The 16,534-nt window shown below is 41.8% G+C and overlaps 1 protein-coding gene across 1 annotated transcript; it reads left to right on the top strand.

Moving 5' to 3' along the window:
* The first annotated feature begins 948 nt into the window (after positions 1–948).
* Positions 949–15,368, top strand: mmp13a (matrix metallopeptidase 13a). The gene is made up of 21 exons (XM_080509062.1): positions 949–1,059; positions 1,977–2,221; positions 2,303–2,451; positions 2,548–2,676; positions 2,754–2,915; positions 3,012–3,135; positions 3,269–3,402; positions 3,484–3,643; positions 3,721–3,824; positions 3,909–4,004; positions 10,271–10,432; positions 10,866–11,008; positions 11,109–11,356; positions 12,311–12,459; positions 13,528–13,656; positions 13,756–13,917; positions 14,007–14,136; positions 14,228–14,361; positions 14,443–14,602; positions 14,719–14,834; positions 15,106–15,368. The coding sequence occupies exons 1-21, from the start codon at positions 961–963 to the stop codon at positions 15,213–15,215; spliced, it is 3,045 nt and encodes a 1,014-aa protein (XP_080365188.1). The 5' UTR covers positions 949–960; the 3' UTR covers positions 15,216–15,368.
* The last annotated feature ends 1,166 nt before the right edge of the window (positions 15,369–16,534 follow it).

Below are 16,534 nucleotides of genomic sequence, written 5' to 3'. Positions count from 1 at the left end.
CCTTTATTGATCTCACAATGGAGAAATGTACTTGTTACATTCTGCTCTTAAGGACTCAGGAGTAAGAAAGACAAGAAATGTGCAAACAGTTAGATAAGAATAGAGGAATCTTATATACAGTGACTATCAAGAACTCTAAGGACCAAAAGTATTTACAGTAAAAAGTCATAATGAATAAAATAAAATAAAATAAAATAGGACTAAAATAAAGAAATAGGATAAAAATCTCAAACTGTAATAAAGTATAATAACTTCTAAGGGGAGCAAAGTATACAGTAAGATGAAATACAAGGAAATTAACCTATGATGGGGGGGGGGGCAAAGTGTAGATTAAAAGTACAATAAACATACTATAGTAAATAATAATACCAGTGATGGCAGTGCAGGTTCAGTCCTAAAGTACAAGTGGTCAATTAAGTGATGTAGATAAAGTGACGAAGGTAAAGTGGTGCAGATAAAGACATACATATGACAGAAAAGACATGAATCCTCGTTTCCCCGACGTGATTTCCATCCAGGCGGGGCATGACGCTCTTCAGAGCTCAGAGAAACAACAGACATCAAAAGTGCCCAACAAAATTAAATAAAAAGTGCAAATCCGGTTTAAAAAAGAAATGTTAATTTCCACATAGAGTATGCAGAAAGAATCTGCTGGGAAAAAAACTAAGCATGTCTCAACAAATATTGCATTGATTTATCAATATTGCGACGGCGACAACAATCTTCCCACACACACACACACACACACACACACTCACAGGCCCCCGGGGCCACATGACATCATCGGTTGCGTGAGCAATCAGCCACTTCCTGTCGTCACCATACAGGGCAACTTTCCTGAGTCACTCCCCTCAGAGAGGTGGAGAGTTGCTCAACTCACACAACCCCGAGTCGGCAGGATATAAAAGCCCTGCTTCCAGTGGAGAGCGACACATTTCCCCCCCCCCCCTGAGAGGAAACATGACTACATTGAACCTGAGCGTCTTCCTGGGCCTCCTGGCCGCAGTCTGCTGTGTGCCGCTGGCGCAGGTCAGCCAACAAGATGAAAGCTTCGCCGAGGTAAATTCTCTTTATTTCTCCTTCTCGCACCACTTAGAAACATCTGGAGCCACATGTGGCTCTTCAGCTGCTCCGTAGCGGCTCCCCGAAGCTTCCAACAGGGTGTAATGGAAATAAATGTAGTTTTTGTTTGATTTTATTTTGTTTGCATTCAAAAATTTTCTTTAAAAATGGACAAATCTGCAGGATAGAAACAGATAAATGAGACAAGACGGCAGTCGGACATGAAGTTGAAGTGGACAAATGGATGGGGACAAATGTGTGGAAAGAAAATGGAAAATGTGGGAAAAGATTTTAAAAAGAAAAAAGGAGAAAAGAAGAAAAATGAGAAAGATTTTAAAGAGGAAAAAAGGAGAAAAGAAAAAAATGAGAAAAAGGTTTTAAAAATAAAAGAAAATGGGAAAAGAACAAAATGAGAAAGAAATATATTTTTTAAATGAATAAAAGTAAAGAAGTAACGAAAAATGGAAAAAAGGAGAAAAAAGGGGAAAAGAACAAAACGAGAGAAAACAGTTTTTTAAATGAAGAAAAGTAAAGAAAAAAATAGAAAAAAAAGAAAAAAAAACACTAAACATTGGTAAACATACAGCAGCTATAAACAGCTAAAAAAAAACAAACAAACAAAAAGGCTAAAACAGCCAAGATGTATAAAATAGCTAAAGTGGGAAAATCCATGAGGGGGAAAAAAACAAAAAAACCTTTAAAAACAGCCACAAGAGTTAAAAATGCAATAAAAAGTATTGCAACATTACATACATTATACATATACATTATATATAGAGATCAATTGTAGATATTTACTTCTTTATGCTAGACAACTAACATGTTTTACGGCTCCAGAAAAACGAAAGTTGGCTCTTTTGTTGGTGCTTCAGACGCACCGTCAGCTCATCATTTACTTCCCGTCCCCCTCGCAGAACTACCTGAAGAAATTCTTCAACCTGACGGAGGAGAGCGGCCCGACGGTGCGCCGCGGCCCCAGCCCCTCCACCCAGAAGCTGATGGAGATGCAGAAGTTCTTCGGTCTGCAGATCACCGGGACGCTGGACTCCGACACCCTGGCCGTGATGAAGAAGCCCCGCTGCGGCGTCCCCGACGAGAAAGTGGCCCGATTCTCCACTTTCGGCGGATTCAAGTGGGACAAAAACAGCATCACCTACAGGTGAGAGAGCGTCGAGAGACGGTTTGTGCGGAGGGTGGCGGAGCTGCGGGGCTTGTTGATCAGAGGCTTGCGTCTCGACAGGATCGAGAACTACACGCCCGACATGTCCGCCGCCGAGGTGGACGACTCCATCGAGAGAGCTCTGCAGGTCTGGGCCCGGGTCACGCCGCTGAGATTCACCAGGATCTACAGTGGAATCGCCGACATCATGATCTCCTTCGTTCGACTGTGTGAGTCCCAAGTTCTTCGCGCCTCCGTGGCGTCACGGTACAAGGAATTCGCGCGTCCGCCGGTTCGGCCGAATTGACTTGTGTTGACGTCCGCAGCACACAGTGACGGTTACCCCTTCGACGGTCCCGATGGCACTCTCGCCCACGCCTTTGCCCCGTCCACCGACCTCGGTGGAGACGCCCATTTTGATGACGATGAGACCTTCACCTTCAGCTCAAACAAAGGTACGTTTGATTCAACACACATGATTCTGATTCTGGAAAAAGAAAAAAACCTGACATCCCTCACATTTCTGCTTCAGGATACGTCCTCTTCCTGGTCGCCGCCCACGAGTTTGGTCACTCCCTGGGCTTATCTCACTCTGACGATCCCGGTGCTCTCATGTATTCTTTGTACTCGTACACCGACCCAAAGACCTTCGTTCTGTCTCGGGACGACATAAACGGCATCCAGTCTCTCTATGGTCAGTCCTCGGTATACACAGTATTGCTGCGACGTTCCAACCAAACACCCTTCGAATGACCTTTCCTGATGGATAATGTGACGGTTATTTCCCCAGGAGAAAGCACAGATCCAGTGGCGCCCGGACCCACGGCTCCCCCGACACCCGACTCCTGTGATTCCACCATGACCTTGGACGCCGTCGCCACCCTGCGAGGCGAGATGCTCTTCTTCAAGGACAGGTATCGTAGAACACGGACGCCCAAACACCTCACACCGATATCCGGGAACGACCTTCTTCTTCACTCAAGAGTTTTTTTTTCCTGATCGTGTTTTTTTCTTCTTCTTCTTCTTCTTTCTATCGTGTGTTTTTAGCTTCTTCTGGCGCAGCTACCCCCAGAGCGTCACTCCTCAGCAGACTCTCATCACCAACTTCTGGCCCGACGCTCCCGTCAAAATCGACGCCGCCTACGAGAGCCAGCAATCGGACCACGTCTTGATCTTCAAAGGTAACCCCACGCCGTGTTCACGCCTGCCGCCTCATGCTTCGGGTCCACAGAATACTTATTTCTTTCCTCGATATTCTCCAGGACCCAAAGTGTGGGCCTTCAGCGGCTATGACCTGGTGCGTGGCTATCCTAAACCCATCTCCACTTTCGGTTTCCCCGAAACCACCAAGAAAATAGACGCTGCCCTCTACGACGTCCTGTCCCGCAAGACTCTGTTCTTCGTGGGCAGAGATTACTACCAGTGAGCTCCAGCCAGTTTGGTGTACAGGAAGACTCAACACTTGATGAATCGTTCTAATGGCGAATCTTCCTCCTCAGGTACGACGAGAAAAAGCAGACTATGGATCAGGGATTCCCCAAACGTGTGGACGAGGCCTTCACCGGCATGACCGGCAAGGTGACGGCAGCTTTCCAGTACAGAGGTGAGTTGAACCCGAGCGTGCAGGAATGGACGCCGTCGTTGGTGATTCGGCAGCGCTAACACCGTCGACCCCTCTGCCCGGCAGGTTTCACGTACCTCTACAGCGGACCCTACATGTTCGAGTACAGCCTGAGGAGCGGCCGGTTGTACCGCGTGCTGAGGAACAGCTACTTCCTGCGCTGCTCCAACTACTGAGCCAGCCGGCGGTTTGCGGAGCCACACCGATCGACCACGAATGTGCCTTAATGTTTATTTTCCTGCAATGTTACATGCAAAAATGGAATGTATACCATTTGGACAAAAACCAAACGGTACCTTATTTGTTTTAAGTTTTTGTACGACTGTTATCACTGTTTTAAAATTAATTTAACTCTTATTTGGCTATTTATTTGTTCTGCAGTTTTGGATCTGATTTTGTTTTTGTCCTCATTCAATGAAGTTGCGTTTTGTTGCATATTTTATTGTTGTTTTTTTCATACATTTCTTTCTGCGCATCGGAGGATAACTGTGACTTATGAAGTGAATGTATTGAATGTAAATTGGAAAAAAATGTGACAAGAGTAAAAAATAAATTGAAGTTATGAAATTCAACATTTTTGTACGTCTTCCAAATATAAACCTGGCAACTGAATCGCTTTGCTTTTTAAGTTGTCGAGCAGATAATCATACCGTGCATTCACACATCAAATACAAGGACGGTCATGAAAAAGCTGATTTTCACATAAAATCCCGACATATTGTATGTTTTCCCCCCAAGTGGCTTCAGCATCTAACATTTTTAAACTCAAACACAAAATACGTCAGTTAAATCAAACCAATCCAATCCAATCCACTTTATTTATATAGCACATTTTAAAAACTAAGCGTTTACAAAGTGCTTCACATACTGCACATAAAACTAAAAAGTCCAACACTAAATAAGTATAAAACCATAAAATAAAAATAAAAATAGATCAAAAACTACAAACACATCAAGAAACTATAAATAAGAATAAAACAATTCAAAAGAATAAATAGAAATATAAAGACGCTTAAAAAGCAATAAAATAAATGAGAACAAGAAATAAAACAAGAAATAAAAGACACAGGGGACCACACGACTCACGCGGCGTTAAAAGCCTGAGAATAAAAGTGGGTTTTAAGACGTGATTTAAAACAGTCTAAAGTGGAGGCTGTTCGGACGTGGACGGGCAGAGCGTTCCACAGTTTAGGGCCGACAACGGAGAACGCTCTGCCCCCTCTGGTTTTACACTTGGTCTTTGGACCCACGAGCTGGAGCCCTCAGACCTCAGTGCGCGGGGGGGTTGGTACATTTGAATGAGGTCTGTAATACACTGAGGGGCCAGTCCATTCAAAGCTTTAAAAACAAACAACAAAATTTTAAAATCAATTCTAAAATTAACAGGGAGCCGGTGCAAAGATGCAAGGATAGGGGTGATGTGTTCTCGTTTTTTGGTCCCTGTTAAAAGTCGTGCCGCAGCGTTCTGGACTAACTGCAAGCGGGAAAGTGCTTTGTGGCTAACGCCAGAATAAAGTGCGTTGCAGTAGTCCAGACGAGAAGAAATAAAAGCGTGCACGACTTGCTCAAAACCTTGTGAAGTGAAGTTCAGAAATTAACATGTAAATACAACATGTATAGTTCTTTCTATATATGGTTTATATGGCACCAGTTTACAGTTTTGACAGAACAGAACAGATCAAACTTGGCTCCACAAGCACATTTATATACATTTCCACTTCAATCTTTAGCCAAACATTCCTATTTAATGAAGATTTACATATAATGCGTAGTGAGGTTTGTCATCTTAATAATATTAATGAACAGTATGCTTGAAAGATACTGCTCTCCTGAGACTTTTCTTCTGACAGTCACCGTAATAACAATCCAACTTGGTCGTCTGTCCACCAGAATGTATTCGATGTTGTTAATGTTTGTAGTGAACTGGTCTCTGTTCTCATGTGAGCTTCCATTATATAAGAAACAGCACCCACTGGTGGCCCAACTGGAAAACTACATCTGAGCTCTGTTTACAAGCGAATGTGCCTCAAAAATGAATTTGGAATGTATTAATAGAAATACTTTTTCATTTTCAGATTTAAACTGCTTTTTTTTTTTTTACTCAGAAATAGAAAATTAATGATCAATCATCCAAACCGCATTTTCGTTTTCTCTGGCAAGGCTGCTTGTCCTCTGTGACTTAAATAAAATGAAAAAAGAAAATGACGTTTTAATTTTAAAAAGATGCCCCAGCAAATAGTGGCCAAAATTAATTTGATGAAAATTAAAACTAAGTCACAGAATAAGCAGCTTGTCAAAGAAAATGAAAATGCAGTTTGGATGATTGATCATTTTTATTTATGAGTCAGAAAAATGCAAAAGTGGGAAAAGTATTTCTATGAATACATGTCAAGTTGATTTCTGAGCCACATTCGCTTCCATATGTTCAATACTATACTGATTTAAGCTTGTTTTTTTGTTTTTTTTTATTTTCTGAATTCTGGTGGGAGTTTTCATGCGAAGCAGCTCAATGCAAACACAAAACAAGAAGGCCGTTGCTCGGCTAATCCCCCGCCGGAGGGCTTTATATTTTCTCACAAAGCCAGCTCTAAGGCAGCACACTTGGTACACTAGAGGGTGTTCCATGGGTCCTAGTAGATAATTATGTAGAATCTGAAAGGTCTTCTTCAGAAGCTATGTCAAAATACGTCTCCAGAGCCCAAAAGGTGTTTTTTATGCACTTAGTGACCCTGTGACCTGATATGCAAATTAGGTCATGGTCACCATGGTGCCCCTTCTCCCCAGGTGGAGTGTCCATGTGTGAAGTTTGGTGACTGTGGGCCCAGGAACTGCTGAGAAATGAGGGGAAATGCTTATATGAAAATACATGTATTCTGCAACATGACGAGCAAACTTCAGACCCTACCAATCTTCAAGGTCAAGGTCAGGTCACTTGGTGTAATGGAGGTTATCCCTGGAGTGTGTATCATGTGTGTATAACATTTCAGAGCCCTAGCTCAAAAACCTAGGCCTCCAGAGCCCAAAATGTGTTTTTAAGCACTTCGTGACCCTGTGACCTACTTAATATGCAAATTAGGTCAAGGTCACCATAGTATCCCTTCCCCCTCTGAGATGTATCCACATGTGAAGTTTGGTCACTGTGGGCCCAGGGGTTGCCGAGATATAGGTAGAAACGTTCGAACGGACGGACGTACGGACGGAGACTGTTTCAAGATCCCCCTTCGGGGCCTATCAGCCACGGCGGGGGATAACTATTATAGTGCACCGCTCAACAAAAACTAAAACAACAGACTGTAACTCCAAGTAAATCCTACTGGCGTGAAATCAACCTGTCCAGGTGGGAAGCAACACTGATTGGGAATCAGTTTCACCTGTTGTGCAAATGAACCAGACGACATGTGGAAATGAGAGGAAATGATCAAGACAAGTCCTATAAAGAAGTTTCAAGATTTAAAAACGAATGAAAGAAGAGAATTTCTAAAAAAAAAAAAAAAAAGCAACAAAACCAAAACACTCAAAAGACCCTGAAGACGTGAAATCTTGAAAAGATGCATGAATATAAAGTCAAATCTTGTTGTAATCTCTAAAAATGTTTTTATTGCATCTGAGTGGGAGGAATAAAACACGTACATCACTGCTGATTGTCATGTATTCAATTTGTCACGCATGGCGACAAAAAGTGCTTATTGGTGTGAAATGCAAAGGAAACAGGAAGTGACAGATATTTCATCTGAGTCTATTTGAATACTTGGGAACCACAAATTCCTCCAACATTCATTGTGTCATCGATCTGTGTCCTTAGACAGAAAACAAAAACACACAAGGGCGACGTTAAGAACATTTTTTTTTTTAATTGTATAACTTGTTTGAATTCTCTTTAAATAATGCCGCAAAATTGTAAATATATATAATAGAATAAATATCAAAACTAACCAAATTCACACACATTTCCCAGTTTTCAGCTTTAAGATTTAAATAGAAAATGTGTCTTTTTTTCCTTCATTTTTGACAAAAATTATGCAACACAGAATAAATGTAACTGATTATTTGCTCATTAACATGCGTCTCTCGTGTATTTACTCAAACATGTTGTCACAATAAGTCATTTTTTTATAATTTCACAATTTTCTAGTGAATTGTGTCAATCATATGCACTAAAATGGGTTTTCACATGTTTGAAATTTAAGTGGCAACAAACAAAACAATCAGATATTTAAGAACAGACTGTCAATAAATGTAAAATTATCTCCACCGCGTTGCCTTTTATTTTGTATGACATTGATGTTTTATATATTTCTACAATATGTCGCTGCATAGCTTTCTTTGCTTTTTTCTTTTTTTTTAAGAGCGTTGGTAATTCCCCTTCAGAAAATCTATAAATAAAAAAGGCATCATTCATTGTTATCTGTCTGAGGTTAACGACTGCTCATGTTTTCAAGAAGAACTGAGGAAGTTACCAAACACGGTCACTGAGAAAACACAATGAACAGACGAGTGTTGAGAAACTGCAGTCGCTAGAATGAAGCGTGTGACAAAACAGCAACTTTAAAAAACAACTTTGACCTCAGTTTGTTTACTCTGATTGATCATTTGTTGATTTTTTTTAATTTTCCTTCTTTTTAAATGTTGCTCAATCCAGAATCCACAACTGCTCCTCTCAGGAAACTAGTGTTTTCAACCACAACTGAATAACGGTGAATATTTAAAGAGACATATAGAGAATACATGCAAAGAGGTAAAAAAAAAAAAAAAAAGGATAAAGTAGATTATTGTGCACTGAGATAAATACAAGTTGTTCCTCTGATGTGGACACGACGGTGTGGAGAAACACGTGCAACTAGAATCACTAACTTTTATCGTATTTCCTGATAATTCTCTGATAAAGAAAACTGTCGACAAGTTTTCAGGACATTCCATTCTATTTTGCAGCAGAGGGTTTCATTAAAATTCATTAAAATTGGCCTCCTGTTGAGATTGTAGACATTTTCTGCAGCAAATGTTTGGAAAATCACGTCTCACGTTACATTATTACAGAGTGAGATTCATTTGAAGAAGACATGAAATTTCAAAGGTGGTCGGTGTCGTCACGTTTCTATTATTTCTTTTTGCAATCACATTTACTGACTTGACTAATTTTGCAGGTTTACGCTGAGAGCCGGAGGAGATCCCAGCTGACGGGATGAAGGCGGGGTTCAGCCGGCAGGTCGTCACGGGGTTAAAACTCACCTGCAGGCGAGGTGAGAGTTTTGGAATGTGGGAGGAAACCGAAGTTCCTGGAGAGAACCAACAAGAACAATCAACGACGAAAAGCTCCACAACCTAAATGAACATTAACTGATGAGACAATGGAGGGAAAGTCAACAGAGGCTCTCTGCTGTTTTTATGGTCATGGACTGGAATTGTAATAATAAGAAGTTAATTGAGGGATTCTATTCGTTTTTGTGACGCACATTAAAAAAAACATCCCCTCATTATTTTAAGCCATTTGTCATCTTGATAGACGGAATCCTGATGCAGAGAAATTACATCATTTATTCTTCTTGGATTCATTGTTCTTCCATTAGTGCTCTTCTATTTGATTCTATTTGATTCTATTTGATGTCTCTCCTCCAGCTCGGACATTGTCCCACATCCGTCTCATTCATTTCTTCAAGAAAATAGAAATGGCTGGTTGAGAGAAAGAAAAAACCAAGAAAAAAAGGAAAAAAGAAAAATATAAGAAATGGCTGGTTGAGAAAAAAAAGGGAAAAAAGGGGGAAAAGAAAAAAAAAAGATTGAAATGGCTGAAAAAAGAAAAAAAGGAAAAAAAGAAAAAACGATCTGGTTGAGCGAAAAAACAAGACATTTAAAAACACAATAGAAATGGCTGGTTGAGAGAAAAAAAAAGAAAAAAAGGGAAAAAAAAAATAGAACATCTGGTTGAGAGAAAAAAAGTATTTCCCAATGTCTTTTTTGAATAGTGACTCCCTCAGTGTGAAACCTGGACCTGATGGATGAAGAGCTGAGATCCTGGTTCACATTCTTCCTTTTCAAAAACTTCTCCATCACTGTCACTGACACAGTACTTTGATACAAGATGGTAGCAGGAGGTGGAGATGAACCACACTGACGTCTGTCACTTTACATTTCACCTGCAAAGTTCTGTGCTGCCCTCTAGTGGCGAAGAGTATTTATACATGATGACTCTGCAACACACTGTCGCTGTGAGAACAAATGTTTTTTTAGAAAAAAATGTGGAATTGGTTAATTTCCCAACGGCACACCTGGCTAGATCTCGCGGAAACATCAGTGTGCCGCGGCGCAGTGGCTGAAAAACACTGATCTAGACCGTCACGCTGGCTCCAGCATCGTCTTCCTCCCTTCTCGTCTCTCTAAAGTCCAGAGGTTACGTGGACTCGTCCACCTCCTGGACTCGCTGCCGTCTCCAGGTTTGTTGTCGATATCGACATCGACGTCCCGGCTCGCCCCCTTTGCACCCCGATCCTCCAAAGAGCCCGAGTCTCCGAGCGACGGTGGAGCCGCTCTTCCAGAACTCTTCCAGAACTCTTCCAGATCAGATCCTGCCGGGAAGGACGTCGTGATTGGATCAGGTGCAGTCGGCCTGCCAGGGGGGACTTTGTGGTTGCAGTATAGATCGAGGAGGCCTGCGGTCCGGACGAGACCCGACTTGTTCTGTTCAGTGGCCTTATCGGCAGCGACATTCCCGAGAAGGAAAAACAAACAAACCTGCTGAGGACTTTCGGGACAAACTCCCCCGGGGGGACGTGTGCAGAGGGAAAGTTATATAATCGTGGACGTTTCTTCAAAAACGATCCACAGGACTGTAATTTCGTCAGGTTTTAATAGCGCGTCGTATTTCTGAGTCATGAACGCAAACTGGTTTGGGGATTTTTCTTTTCCTTCTCTTGCCTTACATGGGTCTCGTCCTTGAGTCACCAGCGCAACAAGGCCGTTGCGCAACACGCCCTCCCGCCAATACATCCTCTTCCACGGCCTATATAAAGAGCCGCCTCCGATGCACAGACACACACACACACTTACCAGGTAAACTGCACAGAAGAAGCATGAGATCCTTGAGTGTCTTTGCGCTCCTGAGCCTGGCGGCGGCGGTCCGCTGCGCCCCGCTGACGCAGGAAGTCACCGTGGAAGACGAGGGCTTTGCAGAGGTACGCGCCGACTTTTCAAACCCGTGCGCCAATCCGGAAGACGGCGGACCTCATTGGTGATCGTCGTTGTCGTTGTCGTTGTTGTTCCTCCCCTCCTCAGAGCTACCTGAAGTCCTTCTTCAACCTGACGGAGCAGCGGGGGCCGTCGTCCAGACGGGGCATCAGCCCGCTGACCAAGAAGCTGACGGAGATGCAGCGGTTCTTCGGTCTGCACATCACCGGGACGCTGGACGGCGAGACCCTGCAGCTGATGAGGAAGCCCCGCTGCGGCGTCCCCGACGGCCCCGTCGCCCGCTACTCCACCTTCGGGAGGGACCTGAAGTGGGAGAAAAACAGCCTCACGTACAGGTCAGGCAATTCTTTCCTTTGTTTTTTGGTTTTTCACGTCTTCAGAAAACAAAAACAAGAACAGACGGAACTCAATTATCTAACGAATCGGTGGAAGCATTTCAGTTGAGGGGCCACATCCACACTAATCTGACCTCTGACCTCTGGAGGCCCAACAAGTCAAACGTCACATATTAAACTGCAGATATGGACAAATGTCAAAGTCTTTCCTTCTTTTGATTCTTTTGCAAGAATTTGCCAGCCTATTCTGAAATATACATACTAAAGGAAATCAGATATTATTATATTTGCAAAAAAAAAAGAAACCCTCAGTCACTTGTATCAGGATTAAAACAATTTGTCATCATCTGGACATTTTTTTTGAGTTTACGTGTCTAAAGTATCACTTCACATAAATTGGACTTATTGTTTTATTGTGAAAGGCGTTGCGTTATGTGACCTCCACAGATTGCATTAATGTCGGGGGTCAAATTCTGACCAAGGGCGGTTTTGAATGTCATTTTCAATCTGGTGTTTTTAGATCCGCCTCTTGTCAGTTTTCATATTTATACTTAAAAAAAAAATTTTTTTTAATCACATGGCGGCCGGATTAGATCCTCTGGCGGGCCGCTTCTGGCCCCCGGGCCTCATGTTTGACACCCCTGCTCTAGATAATGTCACACAAGACATACATACACACACATATACACTCATATATACACACATATACATGGACGTATACGCATATAATAATTATGAACAAGATTTACAAGTAAAAATAGTAAAAAAGTCTAAATTGATAATATTCTCTATCACAATATATTCCTTTTATGATGTTTTTTTTAAGTATTGATTAGCTGTCCGAGGTAAAAGTGTTGCTCTTCTATAACTTAAACGACATGTGATTTAAAAGGCTTGTTAACCGGAGAATGAAGCGAGCCAGTGGGTGTAAGAGGTGTTTGCTGTGCGATGCAGGATCGTGAACTACACGCCCGACATGTCTGCAGCGGAGGTGGACGACTCCATCCACAGAGCGCTGCAGGTGTGGGCCCGGGTCACGCCGCTGACCTTCAGCAGGATGTACAGCGGGACGGCCGACATCATGATCTCATTCGGGCGGCAATGTGAGTGAAGCGGCGGCTTCCGCAAGTCAAGGGCAGGAAAAGAATACGTTTTTTTGTGCTTAGTAATGAAGTGATAAAGGTTTCTTGATGAAACGAGCTGAAACGTTTGAATTAATGTCAATATTTATATCGTTCTCTATTCAAAATGAATGATCAACATAGTTAAAACCTGCTAAAGTGCTGAAACCCCAAGCAGGGCTTAATTCCATAAAACATATTAGTCACATTTATTATTATTGATCACTTATTGATTTGATTGTTTGTAATATTAATTCAAAGCAGCAAAGCAGGAAAGGTTTCATAACAAGAATAGATAAAAAAAATAAAAATAAAATTGAAAATAATAAAAAAAAAATTTTTAAAACATCAGTACAACCCAAACTAAAATTAAATTTGATTTACTGTAAAAAAAAAAAAATGCAAGATACAAACAAAAATAACTTAATTAAATCCACAGATTAAAAAAAAAATAAATAAAAAAAAAAAAAAAATATATATATATATATATATATATATATATGAAATTGATATTTGAAAACATAATAAAAAAAAAACATTAAAGATTTAAAAACAACAGACTCGCAAAATTCTAAAATTAGAGTAAATGAACTTAATTAAGTACTCTATTGTCAATGCTCAGTATGTCGGATAAAACTCTGAGTGAATTCGATTATTAAAGTGAGATTATGTGTAATCCTGAAAAAAAAAGAAAAGTACAATAAAGCTTTAGTGGATTTATCTTCTGTTAAATCTCCTGGGACGTGGTTTTGTTTTGCTTCGCTGCATACTTGAGTGTCATTTATCCCGTAACTATGACGGTCCAAAGATATAATTACATAATAAATCACTTGGCAAAACAACGACTAAATTGTTCCAGAGGTGACATGCCGGTGCTTGCCGATTGTGTTCGCAGATATTTTCTTTTTTTCAGTGTTTCCTGTTGATGCAGGTTGTCGGTTGAAAGATTCCATCAAGCGTCTTTCACTTGATAAATCATAGTTTTGTGTTGATGGACATTAATAACCTACATTACATCGGAAATGATGGTGTTGTTGTTGTTGTTGACAGCCCACGGTGACTATTACCCCTTCGACGGCCCCGGTGGAACTCTTGCCCACGCCTTCGCCCCGTCGTCGGGCATCGGGGGAGACGCCCACTTCGATGACGACGAGACCTTCGATTTCCGCTTGAACCGAGGTCAGCCTGCCGTCCACTCCTCCACAAATGTGCTTTGCACGAAGTCTCGTGGCTAAACTGTCCTTCTGGGATTTGTTTTTTTTTTTCTTCCTCCGTCAGGCTTCAACCTCTTCTTGGTCGCCGCTCACGAGTTCGGACACTCGCTGGGTCTGTCTCACTCCGACGACCCCGGCGCCCTCATGTACCCAACATACTCGTACAGGAACCCCGACACCTTCGTTCTGCCTCGCGACGACGTCAACGGCATTCAGTCCCTCTACGGTGGGTTGTGCTCGTCCTTGTCAACGGACTGAACCTCGGAGGTTTGGCGTACTTGGGTACGGGATGTGCTCACATCGTTTTATCTGCAGGTCCAAACCCTTCCAAGGATCCCACTGTGGTTGGACCTACGCCTCCGACGACCCCCGATGCCTGTGACTCAACCATGACCTTGGATGCCGTCGCCAGCCTTCGAGGAGAGATGCTCTTCTTCAAGGGCAGGTACTGGGTCTGACGAGTCTTTGTACGGTCTTCAGGAAGGCTTTCCCCTCACAAATTAAGTAAATGTTGGTTGTTTTGCTTGTATTCTCAGCTTCTTCTGGCGTAGCTACCCTCAGAGCAATACTCCTCAGCAGACTCTGATCACCAACTTCTGGCCCAATGCCCCGACCGACATCGACGCCGCTTACGAGAGCCCGCGGTTGGACAGAATCTTTCTCTTCAAAGGTACTGTATGCCCTCTGTGCCAACGTATTCAGGCTGGGGTCCCGGTTTCACCTCTCCTCTCATCAATCTTTTGACCCACAGACAGGAAAGTGTGGGCCTTCTCGGGCTACACCCTGGCGAAAGGTTATCCCAAGACCCTCAAAATGTTCGGTCTGCCGAGGAGCGTGAAGAAAGTCGACGCCGTCCTCTACGATAAGGAATCTGGCAAAACTCTCTTCTTCGTGGACACTGTGTACTACAGGTGCGTTCAAGGAATTTATCGGTTTCCATTTTGAGTGCGACCTCCTTCTTTTATTACTTTGACTGAATGTATCTAATCGTTGCTTCTGTTTTGTTTGTTTTTGTTTTTTTGATCAGTTATGATGAGGCCAGAAAGACTCTGGATCGAGATCAAATGGGCAGAGTCGTGAAGAAGCGGGTCGATCAGACATTTTCAGGTCTGACCAGAGCGACGGCCGCTTTCCAGCACAGAGGTGAGGGATTCCGTGACTTTTCTACACCGCAAGGTTTTCAAAGTGAAAATGGAAAACTTTCTTTGTGTTTTGGGCGTTTCAGTGCTCGGAGCCACTGAAAAGGCATTTGGTAGAACGCGAGGCTACATTCACGCAAAGCCAAGCTGATTTTTTTCTTCTAGCTATTGACTGCAAGGCTTCATATTGGTCTTTGTTCTTAACCCTGTACTGTATTTCATCCAAACAATGTCGCGAACTTGCAGAAAACTCACACTAAGCGTCTTCCCCGCAGGTTTCACCTACCTGTACAACGGACCCTACATGTTCGAGTACAGCCTGAGGAGCGGCCGGTTGTACCGTGTGCTGAGGAACAGCTACTTCCTGCGCTGCTCAAATTTCTAAATCTGCCTATATTGAGTTTTAATGGACGCCGGAGTAGAATGAATGTACGACCCACAGGATTCCGAATGTGCATTTGATACATTTCTATTGTTCTTTAGAATATATTTTCCCTATTTAACTCTTGATTTTAAATCACCTGTTGGAAATTATTGTTTGTACCTTTTTATGTGGTCTTTTCAAATAAAGAAACGTTTTTATACTAATTGGTGAATTGTGTGATTTAGTCCGGAGGAATATTACGGATGAATTACAAAAATGAAGAATATCATCCGGATGGTTTTTCACGACAAGAGGCTCCAATCCACCAAGAAAATAGTGAACATTTCAAAGAAAATAGACTATATTTTCCTTTTCAAATAAATTTCTTAAGAGTAGCGATAGAAAAGGACATAATGCCATGAAAGCTAGCAAACTAGCATTAGCCTCAAAGCCATGCTGTCAGGGTGAGTTTGTAAAAATACCCATAATGCAACAGCTGCAGGAGAGGTTTTTGGAACGTTTCACTGTATTTTGCACCAGAAGGTTTCATTAAAAATTATGTTATCTCGACATTGGAGTAATTTCTGATGCTTATCGTTTGGTTTTTGTGAAAATATAGAAATTTCTATCCAGTAAACTTGATGCCAAGAAAAAAGTTTTGTGGCAACTCAACAAAAACATGTTTCATATACATGATCTGGGATATATAAAAAGTACTTGGTTCTAAATCCATGCAATGGAACAAGAACTCTTGGTTTTTCAATGTTTTCTATCTTTTCTCAACCAACTTTTCTTTAAGCAGATCAAATGTGGATAAAACATCTTATCTGGAGTATTTTCTCTTCATGTTTTCCACTGATAAGTTTTTTAGTATTTGTCAAAGCAAAGAGCGTCTTAATACTTCTCAAAGAACCATCTTTTGTAGTTTATATAGCCTGATTTGTGTCCATCATTACCGAGATTCACCATTTTGACAGTAAACTTTGTGTTGTTTTCTGTCAATAAAGTGATGAAAGAAGTGGCGGTGAAAACAAATCAAGCCTAATAACAACTTTATCAACACTAAATGTCAATCAGACGAACAAACGTGTTTTGATCTGTATGCTTTTATACGAGTTTTCTCCGTGCCTATAAATCCCATCAATGTTGATCTAAGGGTTTTGTCCTGATCTGTGCTTGTTTTTATTACATCATGTAAAATGTTGCTGCATAGAATTCATCCTGGAGGGGGGGGTTTAGGGGGGGTGTCACAAAGCTCTGTAGAACTTCACCTTAAACCTTTAAATCTGTCAACCCCGATGTTAAGTGCTCATGTAAGTGTGTTATTTGCTCGGTTCTCT

Source organism: Blennius ocellaris (assembly GCF_963422515.1).
Source record: "Blennius ocellaris genome assembly, chromosome: 14".
Classification (NCBI taxonomy): Eukaryota; Metazoa; Chordata; class Actinopteri; order Blenniiformes; family Blenniidae; genus Blennius; species Blennius ocellaris.
Note: the sequence above shows the minus strand (reverse complement) of the source record. Positions and strands in the feature narration are given on the sequence as shown.

What these genes read in the sequence shown, in the direction of transcription:
- mmp13a (XM_080509062.1), top strand. Translation starts at nt 961, where the DNA reads ATGACTACATTGAACCTGAGCGTCTTCCTGGGCCTCCTGGCCGCAGTC. An exon ending in GATCTCCTTCGTTCGACTGT is followed by an intron (nt 2,452 to 2,547) that starts GTGAGTCCCAAG and finishes TGACGTCCGCAG; the next exon opens with CACACAGTGACGGTTACCCC. An exon ending in CGATTTCCGCTTGAACCGAG is followed by an intron (nt 13,657 to 13,755) that starts GTCAGCCTGCCG and finishes TTCCTCCGTCAG; the next exon opens with GCTTCAACCTCTTCTTGGTC.